Raw genomic sequence first — 27588 nt, forward strand, 5'->3', positions numbered from 1 at the left:
GTCCCTGCTCTCCATCTTGTCTCCTGCTCCCTTTATCATATGTTTGATGTGTCAGTTTGTCTTTTTGTGATCAATGTTAGCTCTTACACAAGCCTCGATCTTGTATACAACCAAAAAAAAAAAAAAAAAAATGGTGTCAGCCCTTCGTCAGAGCAAGAGGGATGAAGGGCTAACACCCGAAACGTCCGCATCATTTTGCTTTCCACAGCGGTTAGCATACCTCCAGTAAACCTTCACTTGAGAAAACCTGTCATTTGATTAAAATGTGGTTTTATGGCAGCATTGGAGTGAATGCGTGTGGTGGACAGGAGTGTATTTTTATACATACAAAGAACAATCAAATAAATCAAAGAATAACGGCTGTTTCTAACAGATCAAATCAACATTTCAAAGATGTTATAACCATACCCCAATTATGTATAAACACACACACACACACACACACACACACACACACACAAGGACTTAGAAAGACCAAAAAACAGACCGTGGGATTTTGAAACATAATAGCCTGAAAAACAGGATCTTACAAGGGAAGAGTGAAAAGATTTTACCCCTACCCCTTCCCCCCTCAAACTAAGAAGGAATGTCAATGTGCCAGAAAAACTTGGCACAGTTGTTGATCCCTTTCTGTGTACTTCTAGTAAGGACCACACCTTGTTCTCGGTGGATGGTCAGTTTCCCGATCCAATTTGAACCCATAACGAACCCAAATGTGATAATCCATACATAACGTTTTGAGATATTGTGCTATATATACACAAAGAATTAAGTTAAGCACCCCTACACAAAGAATTAAGTTAAGCACCCCCTAATCCTGTCCTGAACCTGAACCCCCTCGAGCACGTTTGGGACATGTTGGGACGACAAATTGCGAAGATGGTCCCTCCAATAGCCAATCTGGATGAATTGGAACGTGCATTACATCGGGAATGGAACAACCTGCCACAGCAACGCATACGACGGCTTACAGGGTCTATGAGACGTAGGGTTGAGTCAGTGATCCGATCACGTGGGTCCTACACACGTTATTGACGCAAAGATCGCTAGAGGTCTTCTCAGAACAATGACTGTACGTTAGAAAACATAAACGTCATCCACACTGTCCGTGATGGACCTATAGCTCCATACTTAAATTGAGGTGAAAATATGCCTAAAATTCCCAAAAAATTTCACCTTAAATTATTCAGAATAAAATATTGAAAACGGCATGATTGTTATGTTTTTATGTGACCATAATATCACTTCTCCAGAAAATATAGCAATATCATGGGTATATTACACTGTTTTGACGACAACAAACTTGTAATGTGCGAGGTTGTAAAAAAACGGGGGGGGTGCTTAACTTAATTCTTTGTGTATATATTGTTTATGCCATTATTTCTCAATGGTGAAAAATCTTATATATAAAAAAAAAAAGAATCCCCCACACCCCCCCCCCCCCCTCCCCTCTCGTGCCCTGTACACCCCAATAGGGCCCGATTTTTTTTAAATGCCGGGAACAAACGTTGGTACATCACGGGTGATGAATGGAACGTTGTGGTCTAGTTTCATCGGAATTGTGTGTGTAGTTTCTGAGAAGAAAGCAATTTGGTACATCATGGGTCATGATGTTTGGGGTCAAGTTTCACCGGAATTGTGTGTGTCGTTTCTGAGAAGAGAGCAAATACCTATTTTTTTTGGGGGGGGGGGCAATCTCTCCCCCCCCTCCCCTGTAAACCTCCCAATGAGAGTAGATTTTGACGTGGTCAATACAACTTTGTTAGGCATCAGATATGAAGCTTATGGCGAAGTTTCATCAACATCATATATGTGTGTTGCTTCGAAAAGAGCAAATACCTATTTTGGGAGTCAAACCCCCAGACCCCCTCTCCCCCCCCGCCACGCCACCCCTCTGTAGACCCCTCAATGAGCACAGATTTTGAATTTGTTTTGAAAGCCATTAATTAGACGTATTGGCCGATGTATATTCCAAGTTTCAACTAATTTCAATATGTAGCCTTTGAGATGTGAGTGCCAACACATTTTGGGCGGACAGACGGATGGACGGACGGACACCAACGAGAATTCGAGGGTTTTCTTTATAAAACTCAACAACTCGGAAACTGACTTTGCTGAAATTTGGAACCTTTTACCTCGACGTACAAAGCATTTACTTCTGAAATTTGCAGCCGATTCCGTCCAGTAGAAGCCGAGAAACGAAATTTCAGTCCCTACGTTAAAGATGCATCCTATATAAAGGGAGGGGTGCTTTGCGCCTCCCTTGATACATATAAAAAAGGTTGTTTTTAAGAGATACCTGGAGTCGAGTGTTGGGAAGGGTGAAGGGGGGGGGGGGAGGGGGCTATGCTGTGGGAAAAGGTTACACACAAATAGCAACGCCACCTCCTGGACGAGAGTCGGGCATGTCAAAGCAGTTTAGAGTGTACCTGTTTAGAAAGACGAGACAGTCTGGTATATCAGCGACAAATGTTTCTGTTGGACACACGATAATTATCAAGTGCTACAGCAGCAATTGGCTTCTCGTGTTAAGGACCAAAGTTGGGGTGGAGAGTGTATGTGAGGGAAAGACGGGTGGGGGTGATGGAGGGATAGAATGAGCAGAGACAGAAGAAGGAAGGAAGATGAGGTTACAACTCTATACACTACATCGGGTTTTGTGTATTTTCATCGAGTTCATCAATATGGTCACAGACAACGTGGATGGGGAGAAGAGTTGGTTGGACATCCTAATAGGATGTGGACCCTTTACCACGAGTGTTATATTCATTGTGCTGTGGATTCCGAGGCAGGCTGTCACTAGTTGTGAATAATAGCAAGAGATCTTTAATGTCCAGAAGCGAATGCAAGCATTTTGGTCACCCAGTTTGATGTTATCTTCAAAATACAGCAGGTTTTTTTTTCTCCTTTGTACACGGTCGAGGCTTGTGAAGGAGCTACAACATAGAACAGACCAGGACACAACAAAATGAAAAGAACAGAGGACGTGAGGGCTGTGGGGGAATACACACCAACAGAAAGGTAGAGGGACAGGATCGGAGATCTGGAGAAAGAAAGGACATGGGGAAGAACAAGAGCAATGAAAGGGAGAGGAGGACACAGGGGAGTGGAGGTGTAGAGGAGAGGGAAGAGGGTGGGGTGAACAATCTGGATACAAGCACAAACTCTCAATCACAGAAGTCAAAGAAGGAGAAGAAGCAGAAATAGAACAAGTAAATAAATATTCCAAGAGCAGGGTAATGGAGCAGGCGAAACGCGATAACCTGGAAATACAGATGCGTGTGTTTGGTGAGGGTTAATAAGGGTATAAACGATCAAGGCTGTGGATAGAGGTGAACGGCTATCTTGAAGCACTGGAGGGAATAATGAGATTGAAGAGACTGAAGAAGTTCGTTCCACAAGAGATAGGAAAGTTTAACGAATGAATGAAGGGGAGCAGCGATTCTGGATTTTGAGAGTTTAACAAGAATAGGGTTACTGGCAGAGCCTGTGAGCCCTGCAGAAACATGAGGGGGGCAGATCACAGAAAGAGCAGAGAGTGCAAGACCATAAAGGAGGTGGTAGACGACAGAGAGACCACCGACCAGTTTGCCATGCGAAGTGATAAACCCATAGACTCAGCTTCATCGTGGGAGATTCCAATAATCTTAAAGGCTTTGGTTTCCACAATGTCAAGCTGAACAAAGTGTGAGGCAGGGGAGCCAGCCAGAGGGGAGAGCAATATTACATGAAGATGGGGATAGTCTTATAAGTCGATAAAAGTTCAGGAGTGCCAAGGAAAGACTGCATGACGGAGGGTGCCCACTGCCCAGTCACCGACCGGCTTTGGAGGCCAACGGTAGTTAGATGAACAGGGGAATAGTTATTAGATATGTAGTTTGCCAAAGAAAGATCATGGCTGATAGTCAGACAGAAGAGTTTGAGTAACTGAACTTTTTCCAAAGGATTGTTAATAAAGTTGATGGGAGGTCTTGCCACTCGGTCCTTTTGGAGAGAAAGTTTTTTCAGAATTGAAACACGTATTGCAAGTGTTTTACCAGCTTGTGACTCGATCAAGGTCTGAAGAGAGGGAAGAGGCTGCTGCCGGGCTGTCTGTACGATGAGATAGACTACATTAGAGTGGACTCATCCAGGATTTTCCAGCCTCATCTGGAGGATTTTCCAGAGCCAGAAAGATCGTTGAGGAAGACAAGTAACAGACCTTGGCCAAAGACACTGCCTGGGGGCAGAGCGAGGTGGGATGTAAGAGGGGGGTTTCAACGCTTTAGGGCTGGGGATCAAACCCCAGGACAGAGAGGTCAGATTTATGAAAGTCTTCATAATGTTAAAAAGCCACGGTAAAGTTTGTGTTTCTTTGACAGAAGGGTTATGAAGATTTACCAAAACTTTTATTCATTTGTATGCAGCCTGTGGCTGCTGGGTGCATCATTTTCTGGAAGTGCTGCCGTGCCGCTGATGCAATCAATGCCCCCGTTACCAGTAAGCTGGTATTCATTTTGCCAACATCGGAATGATGGCAGGCTAAGTCGACCCACATGGTGTTAATTCAATGGCACGGCAGGGGACTCGGAGCGATGAAGAGAAGAACAAGTTCTGGTGTGCAATAGAGAAGCTGATGGAAAACGTGAAAGACGAGGAAGTTGTTGTGGTAGGAGGAGACCTAAATGGACATGTGGGAAGGAGTATAGATGGTTTTTAGGGAGTTCATGGGGGTTACGGATATGGTGTGAGGAATGGAGAAGGTGAAAGGATTTTGGAGTTTGCTGATGAAGCTGGTTTGTTGATTTGTAATACTCGGTTCCAGAAAGAGGATAATAAGCTTGTTACAAACACGTCAGGTGAGTCGACGACAACCGTTGACTACCTGATGGTGCGTAGGCGAGATAGGAGGCACCTCCGGGACACAAAGGTGATCCCGGGGGAGGAGGCTGTTTCACAGCACCACGTGGTTGTCTGCGACATAAGGGTGAAAGGTGCGAGGAGAGCTCGGCGGGTGAAGTACCAACCGAGAATGAAGGTGTGGAGGTTGAAAGAGGTGACAGTGAGGGAGGCATTAAAAGAGAGGCTGAGTATGGCAGAGGATGATGTGGTTGAGCTTCAAAGTGGTTGGATGTCAATGAAAGCTAGTCTGTGGGGAGCCATTGGTGAGGTATGTGGATGGACAAAAGGACGACCGAGGCACTCGGAAACATGGTGGTGGGATGATGAAGTTGGAAAGAGGATTGACGAGAAGAGGAAGAAGTACAAGAAGTGGCAAAAGGCGAAGGGTACGGGGGAAGAAAAGGCAGAGCATGAAAGTTATAAGGCAGCCAGGAAGGCTGCAAAGGAAGAGGTAGCAAAGGCGCAGAAGGCATGTAGGAAAATGTTCGGAGAACGCTTGGATTCAGAAGAGGGTCAGTGAGCGGTATTCAGGATTGCAAAGCAGATAGCGAAAGAGAGGTGTGATGTGATGGGGGTGAGTTGCTTGAAGGATGAAGTGGGACAAATCGTTGTGGACCCAGATGGAATTAAAGGAAGATGGAAGAGATTATATGGAAATGCTGTTGATTGCAGAGAATGAATGGGATGGCAACATAGAGAGTAACCCAGTTTTAGGACCGGCAGAGAAGATAACTGAGAAGGAAATTGAGGAAGCGATAAAAGCAATGAAGAGTAGAAAAGCGGGAGGGCCGATGGGAGTTGTGGGAGATATGTTGAAGGCAGCGGGAAGTCGGGGTGTGAAGAGAATGACAGATATCTGTAATCTGGTGGTGAAAGAAGGCCGCATTCCAGTGGATAGGGAACTGAGTACCCTCGTCCCTCTATACAAGGGGAAAGGTGACCCTCTGAACTGTGGCTCGTACCGAGCGATAAAGTTATTGGAGCATGGAATAAACGTATTGGAAAGGGTGTTGGAAAGGAGGATCAGGAAGAAAGTGAAGATCGACGAAATGCAGTTTGGATTTATGCCAGGAAGAGGAACGACAGACGTGCTTTTTATTGCAAGGCAGTTGCAGGAGAAGTACATGGAGAAGAGGAAGAAGTTGTTTCTTGGGTTTGTTGATCTGGAGAAAGCATTCGATAGGGTTCCACACGAAGTATTGACATGGGCATTGAGGAAATGGTTGATCCGAGTAGTGATGGCAATGTACAAAAGAGCGCGCACAGCTCTAAGGACGAAGGACGGGAACAGTGGTGAGTTTGAGGTGAAGGTTGGAGTGCATCAGGGGTCGGTACTAAGTCCACTACTATTTGTAGCTGTGATGGAGGTGCTGGCTCAGAATGTAAAGGAGGGTTTACCGTGGGAGTTTTTGTTTGCAGATAATCTGGTGTTGATTGCGGAAAGTATAGTTGGACTGAAGGAGAAGATGAACAAGTGGAAGGAATGTATGGAGACAAAAGGTCTGAAGGTGAATATCAGAAAAATGAAGAGTGAGGGCAAGTGGTAAAGCATGTGGTGAGGTGGAAAGAACTGGGATGGGGCCGTGTGCTGTGTGCAGGAAGGGTGTCGGAGTGAACTCCATTCAATGTACAATGTGCGCTGGGTGGGTTCATCAAAAATGTAGTGGTCTGAGAGGGTCATTTACCAGTGTGGCAGCTACATTCATGTGTAAGGTGTGCACAGAGGGAGCTGCAGATGAAGGAAATGTTGAGTTGGATCTTGGAGACGGCGTGAAGCTGGAAGGTGTGAAAACATTTTGCTACCTCGGAGACATGCTGAATGGAGAAGGTGGATCAGACTCGGCAACGGTTGCTGGAGTGAGATGTGCATGGAAGAAGTTTCGGGAACTGAGTGGCGTGCTGACGAGGAGGGGACTGGCGTTGAAGCTGAAGGGAAAAGTGTATGCTGCATGTGTGAGAAGTGTTATGATTTATGGGAGTGAGACATGGGTAATGAACGTAGAGCAGCAACGAAGGCTGGAAAGGGTGGAAATGCGAATGGTTCAGTGGATGTGTGGAGTATCGTTGAGAGAGAGGAAGACAAATGATGAATTGTGAAAGATGATGGGAATAGAGCCTGTGATTGATGCTGTGAAGAGGAACAGGTTGAGATGGTTTGGTCATGTGTTGAGGAAGGATGAAAGTGACTGGATGAGAAGTGATGGAAATGAATGTAGAAGGAAGTAGAGGACGGTGAAGACCGAGAAAGACTTGGCTAAAGATGGTGGAAGAAGAAATGCGTGCAAGGGGGTTAACAAGGGGAGATGTGGAAAATAGGGCAAAATGGAGAAGATTGTCATGGGGACGGCAAGGCTAACCCCCGCTGTAGCAGGGAAAATGGCCTTAAAATGCCTGTTGTTGTTGTTGTTGTTGTTGACAGGGGCCTTAACTCAAGACCCGAAGATCTTAAGCCAGCCACAGCCAACACCAGGGTAGTAAATGCATGTTTTGACAAGATATTCAGGGCAAGACCCAAAAAATTTCAATACAGTAACTGTCAGTATGGTTGTTAACAATTCATGTTCGGAAAGGAAAATAATTTATCAAAAAACACTTATTCTGGAAGATCGATCACGTGTCACTCCAAAGTGTTTAACAAGTGTTTGGGAAACGCTCAAGTTGAGCAATACTTTGCACCAAATGGCACAGCTGGACTAGTATAGGACCTGGGCTGTATAAACCGATAGAATGCTAGATTAAGGACAGAGACAACCTCATTCCCACTTCCTTAACTCGACCGATTGGACAGGATGAAAGTTCTTCTTCAACCAAGAACCAAGAATGATGGACCACCGTACCTTTCCTCGCTCCTGATTGGAGGACAAACTCAGCGTGATTTGTCAAACTCGTCGGTAATGCAAATGGATCAAGAGGAACTGCGTGAGGAGAAAAAGAAAAAGAAGAAGAAAGGAAAAGCAGAAGAGAAAAAAGCGCACTAATCAGTGCAAACCATTCATTTCCAAATCGAATAACGTGTGAAAACTACACAGTGCTGAAGTGAACACTGAACAGTAGTTGGTGGACAGGAGAATAGTTACTAGGGAGGAGGGGGGGGGGGGGGGGAGAGAGAAGGCCACTGAGGGAGTCAGACAGAGGGACATTAGGGAGATTGTGAGGAAAATTATTTTGGTTATAGAAGTGGGAAACAAGAAAGCGAAAAAAAATCCTTGTGTAAGCGAGTAAATCGGTGCAGAACTCTCGATTCTAACCTGGTAGGCGAGGCCAGCACAAGACAAGGAAACGAACACAGCTGGAGGTTGCTGGTCCACAGAGGCTTCTCAGAGGCCAGATAGCGCCAACAACACCGCCTGCTTTGTCCAGTACAATAAATTGCTGTATTATCCCTCTTCGTGATTCAGCCATGCAAATCGCTCCAGTTTTTTTTTATTTTATTTTTTTAACCTTTTTAAAAGCATGACTAATTTCTGATCAAGTAATGTTTCATTGCAGTCATTTATATGTTGTATTTATTCAAAATGCGTTTTTAAAACCAGGCGAGATGTATTTAAATAAAAGAAATTTGTGCAGAATCTGCGATAAAAAAAACCAACAGCCGAGCTGAAGGTTCTTAAGATATACACCACCAAAAAGCAACGCCGTTATTTGCAACACCGTGGCCGGCAAATCAAATCCGGAAAAAGGATAGCAGTATGAACAAGTAATAGAGAAAGGAAATTAAAAGATGACGGAGGATAACGGTGAGAAATCAAGAACTGGAATAATGTAGGGATACGCAGTTATACACGTTCACTTTTTCCATTTCGAAGTTCAAGGAAAATTACCTCAACCTTCGCAATTCGCATACGAAGATAGCTCAGGAAGCCGTAAATTACAGGACAATATAAAAATGTCGAAAAAGGCCCCGCTATCCCATTAATGAGGAAAGACTTTTACCACGTAATAGTAACATTTTCTGATGGTTGTATGGTAATTCTACCGCATTGGAGCTTGTCGCGTGGCTTGAGGAATGACAGCAGTCGTGTTGTTTCAAAAAGACAAGGAATCAGTCAGAGATTAAAAAAAAACAAAGACGAGTCGATCATACAGCACAGTGATCGCGTACAAACACGAAGCTAAGTCATGCCGACGTGCAGTGATGAAGTGTATGTTTACGATAAATTTGCTTGTATCTGGTGTGTTCTGCGCCCTATTTTTTGTGAGGTTTCGCGCCGAAGACCATAGCCGAGCACAATTTACCGCCATTAACCGCAAGAGGGTGGGAAGCGAAAAAAGACCCAAATCCACCGGACGTTCCAATTTTGGCACCGTAAGGCTGCCCGCCGCATTCGCCTGTCACAAGAGTCCTTTAATATATTCAGGTTTCCTGTCATTATCATAAATAGTTGGCGCGTATATGGAAGAAAACGCAATTTCAACAGTGTGCTTTGAAAAATAAAGTGTGTCGTTCTTCAGTTGTAGGATTTCTGGATGTGCACCAATGCTGGCGCGCCTAGGACAGCTTTAGCGCAGGGTCCTAGCCCTTTCTTATATAAGACGTGGCTGAAGCCAGGCGTTTCACGTTGGAGACATGGCGGGGGACACATACAATTGTTTAGGGCAGCAGGTGTGGCCGGTTCTCATCGGAGTCAGCGGCGGCTCGGCTAGTGGAAAGGTGAGCGAACCTGGTCCACTCAAGCCGGCTGTCTGCCATGCTGCATTACGCACTTACGCTATTAATGTGCCGCTAAGGGCTTTGCACGATGTTCTAAATCGGCTTTTTTTCTTTTTTTAAATTGCTATGTTCCTAGTATGAATTTTATTATATATCTCGAGCCATTTTACAATTGGTTGACTTGTAGTTGTACATTTAATCACTGCTGTGCGTCGGAAGAATACAAAGTTAGAATGGTCGTGTGGTTTTCTTAACCCCCTCCCATTTATTTGTGGTTATCGGTGCGTTCATCGTATTTGAGCTGTTTCTGCAACACCACGTTGAGAAAAGTTCTTTCCTCTTTGTGTTGGCGCCATAAAAGCATACCCAATGGAAGTTGGGGGCGGAGCGGGAACGTGGGCTCGGCTCGCGTTACGTCGCCGCGTAAATATACGTCATTGCGTTCCTCCAAGTTCGGGCGAAGCTTTTCCGCCAAGCGATTCTATTTCTGGCTGTGTCTGCGAATGAGTAACTTGAAACTCCCTGCTGATGCATGCGATCGCCAGTGAGTCACCGAGCGGTGGCTTTACTCGGTATTTTATCAGCTTTCCTGTGGGTCAACGACAAGACCAAGGATTTTGAGAATGTTCTACCTACAAACAAACGCTTTAATTATATAATTTTGGTACAGGTGTTGAAATGGATTTATGACACGAGAAAGTGCTGTTTCAGTGTTTGGTCCAAGTTGCACATTGTGTGTGTGCATCGACCCTAAGGTTTAACTTGATTTGCTTATTTTCCAGTCCTCTGTATGTGGACGGATAATGGAGCTACTGGGACAGGATGAAGTGGAGCAGCACAGCCGCCAGGTTGCCATGCTGAGCCAGGATAGCTTTTACCGAGTGCTGACTCCCGAGCAGAAAGCCAAGGCGCAGCGGGGCCAATACAACTTCGATCACCCGGGTAGGAAGGAGCACCAGCTCGCTCGGTCGAAGGTCCGTTGTGTGTCCTGCTGGTGGTGGTGGATCCAGTGTATTCTGTGCTTTGTCAATGACTATGATGACCTGCTGGTGGTGGTGGATCCAGTGTTTCCTGTGCTTTGTCAATGACTATAACCTGCTGGTGGTGGATCCAGTGTGTTCTGTGCTTTGTCAATGACTATGGTGACCTGCTGGTGGTGGTGGATCCAGTGTATTCTGTGCTTTGTCAATGACTATAACCTGCTGGTGGTGGTGGATCCAGTGTATTCTGTGCTTTGTCAATGACTATAACCTGCTGGTGGTGGTGGATCCAGTGTTTCCTGTGCTTTGTCAATGACTATGATGACCTGCTGGTGTTGGTGGTGGATCCAGTGTTTCCTGTGCTTTGTCGATGACTATAACCTGCTGGTGGTGGTGGATCCAGTGTGTTCTGTGCTTTGTCAATGACTATGGTGACCTGCTGGTGGTGGTGGATCCAGTGTATTCTGTGCTTTGTCAATGACTGATGACCTGCTGGTGGTGGTGGATCCAGTGTTTCCTGTGCTTTGTCAATGACTATAACCTGCTGGTGGTGGTGGATCCAGTGTATTCTGTGCTTTGTCAATGACTATAACCTGCTGGTGGTGGTGGTTTGTCAATGACTATAACCTGCTGGTGGTGGTGGATCCAGTGTTTCCTGTGCTTTGTCAATGACTATGATGACCTGCTGGTGTTGGTGGTGGATCCAGTGTTTCCTGTGCTTTGTCGATGACTATAACCTGCTGGTGGTGGTGGATCCAGTGTATTCTGTGCTTTGTCAATGACTATACCTTGCTGGTGGTGGTGGATCCATTGGATCCAGTGTATTCTGTGCTTTGTCGATGACTATGATGACCTGCTGCTGTTGGTGGTGGATCCAGTGTTTCCTGTGCTTTGTCAATGACTATGATGCGCTGCTGCTGTTGGTGGTGGATCCAGTGTTTCCTGTGCTTTGTCGATGACTGATAACCTGCTGGTGTTGGTGGTGGATCCAGTCTTCTGTTTTGTAAAACCTATAATGAGTAATTTCTTTCAGTTGCATCTTCACATGGGTACAGCATTAGCAGCACTTTGCTCTTACCTTGAGCCACACCAATTTAATCCACGGTGTGATCAATGTGCAGACCTTTTTCTCTCGCTAGCTTTGTGATGACGTGATGATTGATTCTCCTGCACAGATGCTTTTGATAATGAGCTCATCTACACGACTCTACAAGACATCGTTGCTGGGAAGCCTGTCCAAATCCCCACCTATGACTTCGTCATGCACTCGAGGCAAGCCCCCCCATCTCTCCCTGCCATTAAATGACATTCATTATGTCTTTCACACCTGGCATTAACTCAAGTTTATTCCTTTTAAGTCGAATCGGAGTTCCCTTCCAGATATCCTCGATGTTTAGAACATTCCAAAGCTCTTATTTGGTGGGATTCTATGGGAGATGAATGAGTTGAAACGGCTGATTTGGACCAGGTCTTTCAGGTTTTACAGCATCATTCGATGGATTTGCATTAATGAATGCAATTGCCTTGTTAAAAGAGCAATCGTGGAAGACTTCATATGACTACACACCAAAAATTGCAGCGTTGCTCTTGGGTGAGATTGTATTACAATAGGTTTTGGGCTCGTCATTCAAATTTGGGCCACGTAAGTGTTCTGTTTCTGCAGTCGTCTCCAGCTCAATTATCCTGCCCTTGGTTAATTTGGTGCTAACCAAGCAAAATTCGCTTTGCTTTGTTCTACAATGTATTAAATGTTGCTTTTGCTTCGCGTGCACGGATCGTTGAATGTCCTGTGTGCTTTCCATGGCATTGAGTGCCTTGCCACACTCCACTGCTCTCCTGCACCTCAGGTGAGGTAAACTGGCACAGGTGGAGAGTGCTGCATCCAATTACCATATTTGTAACGTGCTTGCCAAGTCAAAGTTTAGTTCTATCAGTGAGGTCCATCTTCTACTGGCAAAGCAAAAGGAAACGGATGTTTTTTTTTTTTACTTTACAGCCAAATGTAACATGCCTTTAAAGTTTAAACTGCTGTGATCAACTTTGATGTCATTGGGTTGCCGACGTGGCCTTTTAGATTGACTTGGTAACATATTAGGTTTTTGAGTGGGGGTTTGGAGACGTGTGGTATTTCGATTTGTTTACTACAGCAAGTGTTTTTCCTGTTTGCCCATTTGATGCACGTCGTTTTGAGTGAAATTCTTTCCCCCCTCCATAACTGCCCCAACCCCTTATTTCTTTATTTTTTAAACCTCCACCACCTAAGGTGGACTGAGCTTGTTTTCACCCCTTTGTTTGCCTATTTAGAGATGGGCCCAAAACAATATGTGGCACGATATCTCGAACAAGTTATGGACAGATTCGGAGAAACTTGACAGGTTGGGTGTGCTTTTATCCGAATTTTTAAGTTTAATACTGGACCATCAGTGGCTTTGCCCTCTAGTTTAGAGGTTAGAGCAGAAATTTGTTCATTGAGTTGGCAATTGCTTGGCCTCTTTGCAAAGGACACCGTGGTATATTTGACATCCATTCACTAATGCTGGCAGACGGATACCTGTAACGTAAATATTGGACGGCTCGTGTGTTGAGATGCCGGGGTGACAGTTTATAGCTGGGTCGGATTTAAACTCGGCATAGACAGCTTGGAGTTTCCCGGTGTGTACCCCGGTTTCGAATAGGTACACCGTATCCCTTCGTGTCGTAAAAGGCGACTTAAAGGGTTGGCGTCAAAGGGCATCCGACCATAAAAATATTGCCTCAAAAAGAGAACCATGACAATTACAACGACATATGGGCAGGGCACAGCCCGAAGTGCCCCTTGGGGGACCCCACTCCCTCTCGTCAAAACTCAAGGTGGGGGACCCGATCGAAGCAAGGGTGGAAATCACTCCATTTATGACAACGAAACGTCTGATGCCTGACGTGGAGATCGGTTTCTGAGGTTTGGGACATGGAATGTAGGGACAATGACAGGGAGATCAGGAGAAGTGGTGGAAGTATTGGTCAGAAGAAGAGTGGACATATGTTGTGTGCAGGAGATGAGATGGAAGGGAAGTGGTGTGAGAATGGTGAAGGGCAGGCAGGGACAGAAATACAAGTTTGTGTGGCAATAGTGCCCAGAAGGCGTGGATGGTGTTGGTGTCCTGTTTTCTGAGGAGTTTGTAGACAGTGTGGAGTGTGACTAGTGAGTGATAGGTTGATTATGGTGAAAATGATGATTGGAAAGCTCTTGGTGAACGTCATCTCGGGATATGCTCCGCAGGTTGGTCGGAGCGATGAAGAGGACAAGTTCTGGTGTGCAATAGAGAAGCTGATGGAAAATGTGAAAGGTGAGGAAGTTGTTGTGGTAGGAGGAGACCTAAATGGACATGTGGGAAGGAGTATAGATGGTTTTTAGGGAGTTCATGGGGGTTATGGATATGGTGTGAGGAATGGAGAAGGTGAAAGGATTTTGGAGTTTGCTGATGAAGCTGGTTTGTTGATTTGTAATACTCGGTTCCAGAAAGAGGATAATAAGCTTGTTACGTACACCATGTGGGTCGACTACAACCGTTGACTACCTGCTGGTGCGTAGGCGAGATAGGGGGCACCTCTGGGACACAAAGGTGATCCCGGGGGAGGAGGAGGCTGTTTCACAGCACCACTTGGTTGTCTGCGACATAAGGGTGAAAGGTGCGAGGAGAGCTCGGCGGGTGAAGTACCAACCGAGAATGAAGGTGTGGAGGTTGAAAGAGGTGACAGTTAGGTCGGCATTAAAAGAGGCTGAGTATGGTAGAGGATGATGTGGTTGAGCTTGAAAGTGTTTGGATGTCAATGAAAGATAGTCTGTTGGGAGCCGTTGGTGAGGTATGTGGATGGACAAAAGGACCACCGAGGCACTCGGAAACATGGTGGTGGGATGATGAAGTTGGAAAGAAGATTAACGAGAAGAGGAAGAAGGTCAAGGAGTGGCAGAAGGCGAAGGGTACGGGGGCAGAAAAGGCAGAGCATGAAAGTTATAAAGCAGCCAGGAAGGCTGCAAAGAAAGAGGTAGCAAAGGTGCAGGAGGCATGCAGGAAAATGTTCTGGGAACGCTTGGATTTGGAAGAGGGTCAGAGCGGTATTCAGAATTGCAAAGCAGATAGCGAAAGAGGTGTGATGTGATGGGGGTGAGTTGCTTGAAGGATGAAGTGGCACAAATCGTTGTGGACCCAGATGGAATTAAAGGAAGATTGAAGAGATATATGGAAATGCTGTTGAATGCAGAGAATGAATGGGATGGCAACATAGAGAGTAACCCAGTTTTAGGACCGGCAGAGAAGATAACCTAGAAGGAAGTTGAGGAAGTGATAAAAGCAATATATAAAAAAAATATATAATCACCTTTAGAGGCCATTTTTCCCCACAAAGCGGGGGGTTAGCCTTTTTCGGGAACCATGGTTGTTGTTTTTTGGTCCCCTTTTTGAAGCAATGTTTTACGGCTGGATGCCCTTCCTGACGCCAACCCTTTTTGCCGCCTTTAACGACAAACAGGGAATTACCAGTGAACTGGTACTCAATTAGCTGACCTCGGAAGGATGACAGGCTGAGTCAACCCCCCTGGCGTTAATTCAGCGATCGACCGGGATTCGAACCCAGGATCCTAGGATCCAAAGCCGGCACCCTAGCCGCTAGCCCAACACCAGGGAAGTGATAAAAGCAATGAAGAGTGAAAAAGCGGGAGGGCTGACTGGAGTTGTGGGAGATATGTTGAAGGCAGCGGGAAATTGGGGTGTGAAGAGAATGACAGATCTGCAATCTGGTGGTGAAAGAAGGCTGTAAGGACGAAGGACGGGAACAGTGGTGAGTTTGAGGTGAAGTTGGGAGACTGAGTGCATCGGGGGTTGGTACCAAGTCAACTACGATTTGTAGCTGTGATGGAGGTGCTGGCTCGGAACGTAAAGGAGGGTTTACCGTGGGAGTTGTATGCAGATGATCTGGTGTTGATTGCAGAAAGTATGGATGGACTGAAGGAGAAGATTAACAAGTGGAAGGAATGTATGGAGAAAAAAGGTCTGAAGGTGAATATCGGAAAAACGAAGGTGATGGCAAGTGGTAAAGCATGTGGTGAGGTGGAAAGAACTGGGAAGTGGCCGTATGCTGTGTGCAGGAAGGGTGTCGGAGTGAATTCCATTCAATGTACAATGTGCGCTGAGTGTGCATTAAAAATGTAGTTGTTTGAGAGGGTCATTAACCAGTGTGGCAGCTACATTCAAGTGTAAGGTGTGCACAGAGGGAGCTGCAGATGGAGGAAATGTTGAGTTGGATCTTGGAGATGGCATGAAGCTGGAAGGTGTGAAAACATTTTGTTACCTGGGAGACATGCTGAATGGAGAAGGTGGATCAGACTCAGCAATGGTTGCTGGAGTGAGATGTGCATGGAAGAAGTTTTGGGAACTGAGTGGCGTGCTGATGAGGAGGGGAGTGTAGTTGAAGCTGAAGGGAAAGGTGTATGCTGCATGTGTGAAGTGTTAAGATTTATGGGAGCAAGACATGGGAAATGAACGTGGAGCAGCAACGAATGGAAAGGGTGGAAATGCGAATGGTTTGGTGGATGTGTGGAGTATCGTTGAGGGAGAGGAAGACAAATGATGAATTGCGAAAGATGATGGGAATAGTCTGATTGATGCTGTGAAGGGAAACGGTTTGAGATTGTTTGGTCATGTGTTGAGGAAGGATGAAAATGACTGGATGAGAAGTGATGGAAATGAATGTAGAAGGAAGTAGAGGACGGGGAAGACCGAGAAAGACTTAGCTGAAGATAGTCGAAGAAATGCGGGCAAGGGGGTTAACAAGGGGACATGCAGAAAATAGGGCAAAATGGAGATTATCATGGGGACCGCAAGGCTAACTCCCGCTCTTGCAGGGAAAATGGCCTTAAAATGCCTGTTGTTGTTGTGTCGTCAGCTTGGAGATCAGCGCCTACCTCTAGACCATTCCTGCCAGCTCTATATGTACTGTAGTGTTCATCACAAAATTTAAATCGTCGTGTGCCATCTGCCAGTGTAGAAGCAACAGTTGTCACCCACGAGTGGGGAACCGACAATATGGCAAGCAATCGGTGGATTCTGTGGCTTTCCATCCCCAGTCGCGCGTGTTTCGCCCCGTGGTTGTGTACAAGTGTGTACTTGAATGAAGGATAAGTTAGGGGGATCACTTCTCTCCCGCCCCCTCCCGTGCTGCCCGTCAATTATTGAGCGAGTTTGTTCCTTTTGCATGTGACGTAGGCTTCCCGAGAGTGTGACTCTCTATCCAGCGGACGTGGTTCTGTTCGAGGGAATTTTGCTGTTCTACGTGCAGCAAATACGCGACATGTTCCAAATGAAGTTGTTTGTGGACACGGATGCAGACACTCGCCTCTCACGCAGGGGTATGTATGGCCCAGGCCCACTTTAAATGCATGTTCTGTGGTGAGATTTTGTTACCGGATCTCTTTTCCTACATCTAAAGCTAAGTGCATGGTGAACTCGAGCCAATGAGTGGTTCTGTGCATGTGCAGTGCTCAGGGACATGACTCAGCGTGGCCGTGACTTGGAGCAGGTGCTGTCACAGTATACGACCTTCGTGAAACCAGCTTTCGAGGAATTCTGCCTTCCGGTAGTTATCAGCGGCGGTGTTAGTAACATGAAGTTGTTAAGCGTCTTAAGTTCGTAACTGCTGTGGTGAAGTGTAAAACGACATGAACCCTCGATAAAAATGTTGCCCAGCATGTTTTATTAATACATGGGTGCCAAAGATTTTGAGCTAAGATTTATGGCACATGTAAGGAAGGCAGCATCATGGGTACAGTTATTGTTTAATCCAGTTTATAAAAACCTAGGAAATGTCGTTTTTCACAACTGCCAAAGATTGTTGAACTTGTGAAAAGAATACCTGAGTGCTGGCATTCCAGTATCCTCAAAAGTGTCGACTGTCTCTTGCAGACTAAAAAATACGCGGACGTGATAATTCCTCGTGGTGTGGAAAACATGGGTAAGTTGTGAAGCTTTTCCACCTTTTTTCCTTAAGCAGCATTCAACAAGCTCTTTTTTTCTTCTTTTTTTTTTGTATACAAGGTCTAGGCCCGTGTAAGAGGTAACATTGATCTCAAAAAAGACAAACTGACACAAACATAAAACGTATGATGAAGGGAGTGGGAGAATAAGATGGAGAGCAGGCACATCGGGAGATCTGTGGGAGGGAGAGGGCTGCACATGGGTGGGAGGTAAAAAAAAAAAAATGGACACTGCTGGGATTTCCAGGCAAGAACTCGGTATTTCAAAAAAGTGGATCTGGGGTGAATTGGTGGGGGTAGAAAAGATCAAGGTTTTGGATGGGGGAAGATAAGAGATGGTGATGAACAGCTGTTTTAAAGACCTGGAGGGAGGAGTGGGATTGAAGAGAGTGTGGGAGCTTGTTCCAGAGGTGGGAGAAAAGAGGAATGAAAGAGTGAAGGTGAATAGTCTTAATTTTGGCAATTCAACCTCATCGTTCAAACTTGTGCAGATTGCTCATTCCTTTTACCATTTCCATCAAGTGGCATGAAAAGCGATGCCGAGTTGTAACTGAGACGGTTCTTGGGATGTTTGCCTTTTGAAGGTTTTTGTTATTCAATGAAAGGTTTGCATGGTGTTTAAAATGTGTACGACAACAACTGCAAGTGAAATGTTTTTAAATTGTTGTTGTCGGCCTTGGAGTCCCTCCTGACCTCACTTTGTTCTCCTGCAGTGGCCATCAATCTGATTGTTCAGCACATCCAGGACATTGTCACGGGACGGAATACGAAGCGGCAAAATGGGTACATAAATGGTTACAACACGGCCAAGGCCTATCCACTCGCAGAGGCTTGCGGTCGTCCTCACTGATGGGACAAGCTTGCCGCGTCCTTCCCTTCCCCGTGTATGAATGTCATTGCACATTCCGAGTGCAGTGTTTGCCAAGTGAAGTGGGACAAAGTGGTCAGCTTTGTGCTGGGATAGGGGCAAGGTAGCAACCACGTTTGTCTTGACCTTTCTGAAAACTGTACCATCCCGAAGGTGTCAGCAGTATTTAATGAACTGCCATTTTAGGTGCTCTGAGAGTCCTTGCAATGTTCTGCCCTTCTCTAAAAAGGTGTAGCATTACACTTGCAAGCCTGAGCAATTGCTTTTAAAGTGGAGGTGTCCCTAGGCCCTTTAAACGAAAAGGTAAATGCACTTGTATCACGATTCCATGCGAGATCAGTTTTGGCTTTTGTGGTGTGGAGCAGGTCATCCATTTGATGCCAGCCTATCACGATTCTCCAAATGTCAGTGAGGCTTTGATGCTGTGACCAACCTGAATAGCTCAGAAGTGCTTTCAATATTGGGTTTTCCAAATGAAATGTGTGACCTTTCGCACAGGTGTAAAAACTATGCCCCGAATCATTCCTACCAGTAGTGTTGGTGAAGCATTTCGCCTTGAAAGCTCTAACGTATTTTGCTCAACTTGTAACCGAGCGTGCCGGTTCGATCGGCTATGCTGGTATCCTGACGGTCATGCAACCACACTCAGGCCTTTGATATTTCCTCTGCTCGAGTCGAGGCGTGTATTTATTGTGGGCCTCTGCACTGGAAAGCGATCGATTCTCAACCTCCGACTCTGCTCATCCCAGAGCCTCATCTTCGACAGTAAAAGTGCAAGATGGTATTTGTGCCATGTTGGTGTTGGCTTTGCTTTGAACCTGCATCTAAAGCTTCTTTTTTTTTTTTTTTCCTTTTTTTTAGTTTGTGCTGTTTTGTTTATCCTTTTCTCTGCTCAATGAAGGTTTGTGTATTTAATGTAAATAAAATAAATAATGCTTCCTGTCCACGTTTTGTTATCCAATGGCTTTGGGTGTTTAACATTGGTCAACAGCCAAATTGGTTCTGACTTATTTTCAACTGTTTTTAACTAATGTGGTGCCCACGAATCCGAATCTGACCTTAAAATTTCGCTATCGCGTAACCTTGACTTAGTCCATCCTAAGTGTGGAGAAAATTTTTAGAGCATGCAAATTTCTTGATCGTCTGTCACAAAAAATAATATGAACTTAGTTTTTATTTACATCACATAAAAAAATGTAAATCTCCAAAAATAATATGAACTTAGTTTTTATTTACATCACATAAAAAAATGTAAATCTCCAAAAATAATATGAACTTTATAAAATATCACAAAAAATAATATGAACTTTATAAAATATCACAAAAAATAATATGAACTTTAAGTTTTTATTTACATCACATTAAAAGTGCTTCTGAACTTTACTTTTGTGTTTGTAGGAGCAATCACTTTCAGGCTGTAAAGTCCAACAGTAGTCGCCCATCATGTTTGGATTGAATCAGCCTTGATATCGAGTCTCCATGATGGCAATTTCCTGGTGAAACCTTTCTCCATGTTCATCATTGATATCGCCAAGATTTTGTGGAAAGAAGTCCAGATGAGAATGGAAGAAATGTATCGAGTGACATTCGAGCACCGAGCGCCTGGTAACTCTTCAACATCTTGTCCACAAGCTCTTCATAATTTGGTGCTTGAATATTTCCAAGGTAATTGTTAGCAAGAGCCACAAAGCCATCCCAAGCAACGCTTTCCAGCTCAGATTGTCTCGTTACAAAGTCCTGATTAGTGAGTACAGGACGAATTTGAGAACAATTGAAAACACCCACCTTTACTTTGGCCTCAGATACAGCGCCTTGGAACTTCATTAGCAAGTAGTGGAAGCCAGCACCATCTTGATCCATGGCCTTCACAAAGTTCTTCATCAAACCAAGTTTCAAATGAAGTGGTAAGAATACCTTCTCAGGGTCAACAAGAGGTTTGTGAATTTCAAATGAAGTGGTATTCCTATGGTATACTGGTTCTCAAACACGATGTGCTCGTGAAAATTGGGTATCATAATCGAAATCTTCAGGTTCATGTTTAGAATTACCTCAAAATATGCTAGAACCATAAAACTTTAAAAAAATTTGTTGACCAGTGTAATTAGACAAGGATGAATTGATTACTTTGTGTGAATGTCTTCATTTGCTGATGGAGATTTGTGGGATATTTAAACTCGTCAGGCTTTTTTCTTGTAAATGTGATATGCACACCCTGGCTCCCATTAGTTTGAATGGCAGGTGGACCGTCAGGTTGATGGTATTCCAGCATAAGATAAAATATTGGACTTGGAAGGTCTGTTTGCTGTATCAGATAGGAAGTTTTGTTTCATTGTGAAAATGCATTTCCGGACGATGTGACGTCTGATTTAAAGTAAAACGTGACTACACCACCATCGCAACATGCTTCGTTTCAAAGTACCGACCTGGGCGAGTCAGTTGTAGTGCATGTTTAATGCTCCATAATCGGATGCCATAAGTTTCCATGATGTTTGTGCTTCCCAAAGAACCCGATTTTTAATTTAATCAAACTGTGACGTCGATGCAACGCTGCAGTTCAACGTGTGACTTCAGTGTTGTTGGCCCTTGATCTTTAATGTTCCTCTTCTATTGGGTTCACCCACTGAGCTGAGGTCTTAGAGGCCCAACTACCCAATGCCTTTCCCCCACACTATTACATTTGGGTAAATGGCCTCAAAAATACCACTCACTACTCATACCACAACAACTCTTAATGATTATAAACATTTTTCTCTCTGAACAACTGAGCATGAATGAAGCAGGTGAGGTGTGGCATTTGATTAGTTTTATTTGGAGACTTGTCTATTCTTTTTATAGAGTGCTATGTGTTTTGTGAATGAGATTGAAGTACAGGTGTGTTCGTGAAGGATTGAAGTGCAGGTATGTTTTGTGAATGATTAACGGATAAAATAAAACTAATTGCTTTGTCGGTTACCCTGGATTACTGGTGTTGTGATGAAGGGTGCGGAATGGAACGAAAATCGCTTTTGTAGTTTTTTGGGGGGGGGATATGCTTGTCTTGAGCAGGATCTTCCAATTATGCATGTGCTTGGCTATCAGAATTGGAAGATAGATTGGGGAGGGGAAGGAGGAGTATTGAAGGATTGGGAGGGTGGGAGACATTCCAGCACCCAAACCTTTGCTTCCTGATTGAATAGGCAGGGTTCATGTTTACTCATGAAAACCTAACTGAGGGGCTTGAAATGCTGCAGCTGAGTGGTTGGATGAAAGCTGTGTGTGCTTGGAAAAGTTGGGGACCTAATGTCATACCTGCAGCACTCAGGTGGTCCCAGAGATTACTCAATTTAGCTTCAACTAACAGCTAGAGAGATGGATGGGTCACATAGGTACAAGTACTGTAGATTGTAGTTTCACCCGAGTCAACACCCTTACATTATCCTCCCATCTGCCAGTCCTGTGGTTGGTGTTTAAAAAAAAAAAACTTTTGTGAAGTTTTTCCAATTATGACAAATCCTTTGGGAATGGTAATTAATGGGAGAGGGAGGGGGGGTTACGTAGATTCAAATTTCATCGAACAGTTCGCTCCCATCTGAGATGGGGCTATTAGTTTATTTATTTATTTTTGTCACTCGTCCAACTGTATGAAAATCTATTCGTTCAACATCAATGGCATTTGGCCTTTGGCCTTTGGATGTTTGATAAGGTGCTACATAGGTCGTTCGCTCAGGTGAGGGCTGGTAGAGTAATCAGTAGGTTAGTCGTAAGAAGCAGTGATGGTGAACAGGAGGATGTAAGTGGGGGTTTTTCAGGTATCAGTTCCAGAACCATTACCTCCATCACCAAAGGTGGACTCAGGTTTGATTCATCCGTTTCTGAACATCTGACCTGGATATATCAAAGTTGGATGGATTTGGACTAAATTTGGTTGACAATTGGTTTGATTTTAGTTCAGGCTTAAATCCAGATCTGGCCTATCAGTGGGATACAAAACGTTAACTGCGTGTTCTACCAAGTGCCGTTCTAGTTGCTGTTGACATAATTTCAATAATGTCCTGATTTACGACCTTTCAACCTTACGAACTAAAATTTTTGAAACCAAAAATTCGATTTACAACCCCTGAACCCAACATTACAAACTTTCCTCAACTTCAGTCGATTTGGTTTTCAACGTTTTAAAAACGAGACCATGAACATTTGCTGAAAAATTCCGATCGTGAAGTTTACAAGTGCGGTGCAGATAATATTGCTGCAGCCGTTGGGTGCGTCCGGTTGCCCGATTTGAAATCTGGTGAGGAAGAACCCTGCCCTAATTTGAATTCAATGCAATAGCATTGAAAAGGGGAGAACCCTGCTACGGCTCGTGTGTCCCTTCTCTCTTCCCTACCTTTCCCTGCTGATCATGTTGTCCCTATTTATAGCTGTGCCCCCACCTACAGCAGTGATATCTCTGGACCCTGCCCACTCGGCCACCAGTTTGTGGGTGGGGCATCCCCTTGACCTTTCCCCCAGATGATGCTGGCAGGAGGGGGCCAATTTTGAGGGTTGAGGTCACGTTTCCCTCAAACCTGTGCTGAATGGCTTATCAGACCCTTTTGAGACATTTAAGACAGATTACAAAAGAACATTAAAAATGGTATCGAGAGATGGTGGTTTCAGATACACTTTGGGGAAGGAAAGATGGCAGCTTTCACATAAAAGGACGCAACGCATATTCTATAATCGCAAATTTCCTCACGCTTGCGCTAATACATGCAATATGGGAAATAACTCCCGCTATACTATGCAAAGTTATCCCCTGGAGGTCATTTGCACAACAATATTTAGACGACAATGGATATGTACTTATTTTGATGAAATATTTATTTTCAGCATTTATTTAACTTTCACATTTACAGTGCAATATTTATGTATCTTTTTGAGGATTGCCTTCTTTATGGAACAATTATTTTAAATATATACTTCATAGCATTGCACATTACGCAATGCATATCACTACAAAACAAGTCATTCAGCATACATCTTACTATAATTCACCAAATGTCTGTCTGTCCATCCGTTCCCAGTAGACCATGGGCCGAGTCCCAAAATTCCGACTTTCCCTGATCTGCAAGAGAGGTACTTTGATCTTTAATGATCCTAGAGTATATTTATAAGTATGTCTATTAATGTTCCCATCTTCAAAATATGTGTATTTGACAGAAATCTGAAGAAAGGGACGCTAAAATTACTCTTGCAGCCGACGATCTCAGGGAAGTGATGATGTCAGCTTAGTTCTTAATTAGCCAATCATAGTGCTTTTAACGGGCTCCACCAAAACAAGCCAATCGCAGTCATCGTACAGTGGGTGTCGTCGTAACGCAATGTAACAGAGCGAGTAAATCTACGCGTAGTACGACGCGACATGGAGTGCTGCATGCATTTGGTGGACCAATCCGCAGACAAACTTATTAGTTTTTCGGATGTTAGCTGGAGAAAATTTCGCGAATGTGTCCATCAGTGGAAGGACTTGAATACCAGAGAAGGTGCCATTGCTACCAAAGCTATCCAGATTCCATTTAGAGCTCGTATTGGCGGAAGAACAACTCGGTTGTCCCTGCTGGCCCTGACCACTCCGTTGGATATCATCGTGCATGTTATATGCGATTTACTGACAAAACAAAGATCGAGAGCCAAGAAAAGACAAGGACGAGAAAATCAAGCTAAAGAGTGTAAGTACTGTTTATTGAGAACGAGAATCCTATTTTGTTTACCTTTTTAAAATTAAATGATTCGGCCCTTTCATCTTCCCCCCCCAAGTGTACAATAATGGCGACTATTGTCTCACTTATCCCACGTATTACAATTTATGTTAGTTGATAATGATAGTTATGTGATTTGCGGTGACAGTATAATAATTGTCTACTGTTACGGGGTCCTCCCCTATCCTCTGGTCTCGGTAAACCTCTGAACCCCGAGAGGGTCCCCGGCAGAAAGATATGTTATCCTTGGTTGAAATTGATCAATAATGAAACCACACCAAGGGTGATGAACAAACAATATATTAAAAGCACACAAAAAGAACCATACCACAATGGGGGCAATCAACCCTACAATCCAATCTTAAGAAGGTAACCGAGCTCAAACTCACAGCACCTCCAGGGACAAACAGAATCCTTCTCAATGTCTCTAGAACACAATGGTGCTCCCGGCGAAGAGGCGATGGCGATGAGGCGGGTAAGGAGATGTAGGTAAGGCAGGGACCGTCACGTGGTCCCAGCCAACCCCAATTGGCGGTGGAAAGAGGAATCCCAAAGACGCTGTCCAAAAGTGCACATACACCGTGCAGTCGCGAACCGCACCGTATTCTGCAAAGGCCGCTGTCGCGCGCACACATCCTCGGCAAACCACCGGAGGGCGGGACCAGTGGACGCGGCTAACCCAGGGTCCGCGAACGATGCGCGAGGTCCCCGAAATGGCGGTCGGTTCTTCCTCGGGCCGCAGCCTCTAGGCGAAGATTCTCCGGAATCTCCCACCTGTACCTGGCTTTGCAGGCTTTTCCATGACACCAGTGATATCAACGATCGCACGAGATTCTTTTCCAGGCCTCAAAGTTCATTCTCCATGGACGCTCGACCACACTGGGTGCGGAGCTGTTACAAAATGCCTCGTTACACCTCTGCCTTACGCGCTCTTCCTCCACGCTCCCTTGGTCTTCCAGGTCACGATCCGATTTCCAGCATCATTTTTGTCATGAGTGCTTTTAAACCTTTTAACCACAATAACCCTTACTGAGAACCAGCAATAATAATACCAACACTAATTAGGGCCGAATCCGTAACACTACAAAAATTATTGTATGAACATTTTTATGAACTTATATCCATCTCCACGTCTCATCGGAATCTTCTGACTCTATACCGTTGTATTGTGTGGTATTATGTTATAACTATCGTTCCAAGCTAAGGCAATGCCATACACATGATACACTTCCACTCTTACTCTTAATCTTATTTCTGAATCGGCAACATTTAAATCTAAAAATGCTAAAATTTTAAAGTAGTCTAACTTAGATCTACATCTAAAAACTTAGATCTAGTACTAGTAATAGGGTCTAGTCAACGAGTATACTACTCACACCAGTAGCAGTTACAGGTCGAGTAACTTCTAGTAGGAGTCCATAGTCTAATAAATCCAATGTAACTAAAGTAGCTCTCTTTATCACTTGACGTTGACATTACCTTCCCACAGTACAGCGATCGGGTTCCACGCAAAGTATTGACATGGGCATTGAGGAAGTTAGGAGTGGAGGAATGGTTGATCAGAGTAGTGATGGCAATGTACAAAAGAGCATGCACAGCTGTAAGGACGAAGGACGGGAACAGTGGTGAGTTTGAGGTGAAGGTGGGAGTGCATCAGGGGTCGGTACTAAGTCCACTACTATTTGTAGCTGTGATGGAGGTGCTGGCTCAACGTAAAGGAGGGTTTACCGTGGGAGTTGTTGTATGCAGATGATCTGGTGTTGATTGCGGAAAGTATGGATGGACTGAAGGAAAAGATGAACACGTGGAAGGAATGTATGGAGACAAAAGGTCTGAAGGTGATGGCAAGTGGTAAAGCATGTGGTGAGGTGGAAAGAACTGGGAAGTGGCCCTGTGCTGTGTAGGAAGGGTGTCGGAGTGAACTCCATTCAGTGTACAATGTGCGCTGAGTGGGTTCATCAAAAATGTAGTGGTCTGAGAGGGTCATTAACCATTGTGGCAGCTACATTCAAATGTAAGGTGTGCATAGAGGGAGCTGCAGATGGAGGAAATGTTGAGTTGGATCTTGGAGACGGCGTGAAGCTGGAAGGTGTGAAAACATTTTGCTACCTCGGAGACATGCTGAATGGAGAAGGTGGATCTGACTCGGCAACGGTTGCTCGAGTGAGATGTGCATGGAAGAAGTTTCGGGAATTGAGTGGCGTGCTGATGGGAGTGTCGTTGAAGCTGAAGGGAAGTGTATGCTGCATGTGTGAGAAGTGTTATGATTTATGGGAGTGAGACATGGGTAATGAACGTAGAGCAGCAACGAAGGTTGGAAAGGGTGGAAATGCGAATGGTTCGACGGATGTGCGGAGTATCGTTGAGAGAGGAAGACAAATGATGAATTGCGAAAGATGATGGGAATAGAGCCTGTGATTGATGCTGTGAAGAAGAACAGGTTGAGATGGTTTGGCCATGTGTTGAAGGATGAAAGTGACTGGTTGAGAAGAGTGATAGAAATGAATGTAGAAGGAAGTAGAAGACGGGGAAGACCGAGAAAGACTTGGCTAAAGATGGTGGAAGAAGAAATGCGGGCAAGGGGGTTAACAAGGAGAGATGCAGAAAATATGGCAAAATGGAGAAGATTGTCATGGGGACCGCAAGGCTAACCCCCGCTCTAGCAGGGAAAATGGCCTTTAAAATGCATGTTGTTGTTGTTGTAGTACAGGGCGTCAGATTTATATGCATCCCATTGCTGTGCGAAGTGCGAACAGCGCTCCAACATTTGTTTGAGTACCCAACTTACATGTTAAACAACAGCATCTGGGCTGGGCCTTGCACAAATGCATGATAGATCCTACATTTTTTTTAGGGGATCTAACGTCACATGGCGAAGTCTCGTCTCAAATGTCTGATATCCATCATGTATGGCAGTAAGGGCCCTGTGTGGAATTTGCACAGTGACCAACATACTTTTTTATTACATCAGATAAAATCCACATACTACATGTAAGTAATCTGATAATTCTGACATTCTGCAGTTTTTATCATTTTCAAGAGTTTTTACCACTACATGTCAGATATGCTTCCCATGCCTCTGCAGTCAGCACTCCAATACTCCATTGTATAGAGCACGCTGTGTGTGTTTGTTGATGGCCTGATGATGGACGCTGCTGTTCAACATGTTGGAGTGGTGACTGCATACAGGCCTAAAAATGTGATGCATATGAATTTTGGATTTAACAGCAGTGATAAAATTAAGAGCCACAGAATGTGAGATTTATCCCACTATGCATTAGGGGTTAAACAGCATAGACTTGATCAAAATGATAAATAGTGACTTTTGAACTTACTCTTCCTGCTGAAATCTTATTTATATTCTGTTTATGGTACCTGTTAAAAATGCATGTTTTATGTGTTCTTCTAATTCTTATCACAACCTGTTTATTGTATGCTCTTCAACACTAGCACAGCAATGCCTCAGCTGCAGATCGACCAGT

The 27588-nt window shown here is 44.5% G+C and overlaps 2 protein-coding genes across 6 annotated transcripts in view; one reads left to right on the top strand and one right to left on the bottom strand.

Moving 5' to 3' along the window:
• The window catches only part of LOC137432806 (uncharacterized), a 34786-nt gene extending 26491 nt beyond the window's left edge, over positions 1-8295 (bottom strand). The window contains exons 1-2 of the mRNA XM_078783639.1: positions 8130-8295; positions 7719-7796 (exon numbers count right to left, since the gene is read on the bottom strand). Of these exons, the coding sequence (XP_078639765.1) occupies positions 7719-7796; positions 8130-8283 (232 nt within the window). The 5' untranslated portion in view covers positions 8284-8295. The remainder of the gene's footprint in view (positions 1-7718; positions 7797-8129) is intronic.
• A 960-nt stretch (positions 8296-9255) lies between these two features.
• Positions 9256-19333, top strand: UCK2 (uridine-cytidine kinase 2). Of its 5 annotated transcripts, none has more exons than XM_068125030.2 (7): positions 9256-9532; positions 10315-10474; positions 11688-11784; positions 16755-16897; positions 17027-17124; positions 17451-17499; positions 18235-19333. In XM_068125030.2, exons 1-7 carry the CDS (start codon positions 9449-9451, stop codon positions 18369-18371), a joined length of 768 nt encoding a protein of 255 aa, XP_067981131.1. In that variant the 5' UTR covers positions 9256-9448; the 3' UTR covers positions 18372-19333. The 5 variants fall into 5 exon arrangements, with proteins under 5 accessions (XP_067981131.1, XP_067981132.1, XP_067981133.1 ...); XM_068125031.2 differs by lacking the exon at positions 9256-9532 and adding an exon at positions 9972-10123; XM_068125032.2 differs by lacking the exon at positions 9256-9532 and adding an exon at positions 9980-10076.
• Positions 19334-27588: the final 8255 nt, after the last annotated feature.

Source organism: Myxine glutinosa, chromosome 8 (assembly GCF_964187855.1).
Source record: "Myxine glutinosa chromosome 8, kmMyxGlut1.1, whole genome shotgun sequence".
In the NCBI taxonomy this organism is placed as follows: domain Eukaryota; kingdom Metazoa; phylum Chordata; class Myxini; order Myxiniformes; family Myxinidae; genus Myxine; species Myxine glutinosa.

Bases quoted from the DNA above. Each gene is read 5' to 3' on its own strand.
- UCK2 (XM_078783637.1), top strand. From the start codon at position 10,065: ATGCGATCGCCAGTGAGTCACCGAGCGGTGGCTTTACTCGGTATTTTA. The intron at 17,125-17,450 runs GTAGTTATCAGC...TGTCTCTTGCAG, and splicing joins TCGAGGAATTCTGCCTTCCG to ACTAAAAAATACGCGGACGT. The intron at 17,500-18,234 runs GTAAGTTGTGAA...GTTCTCCTGCAG, and splicing joins TCGTGGTGTGGAAAACATGG to TGGCCATCAATCTGATTGTT.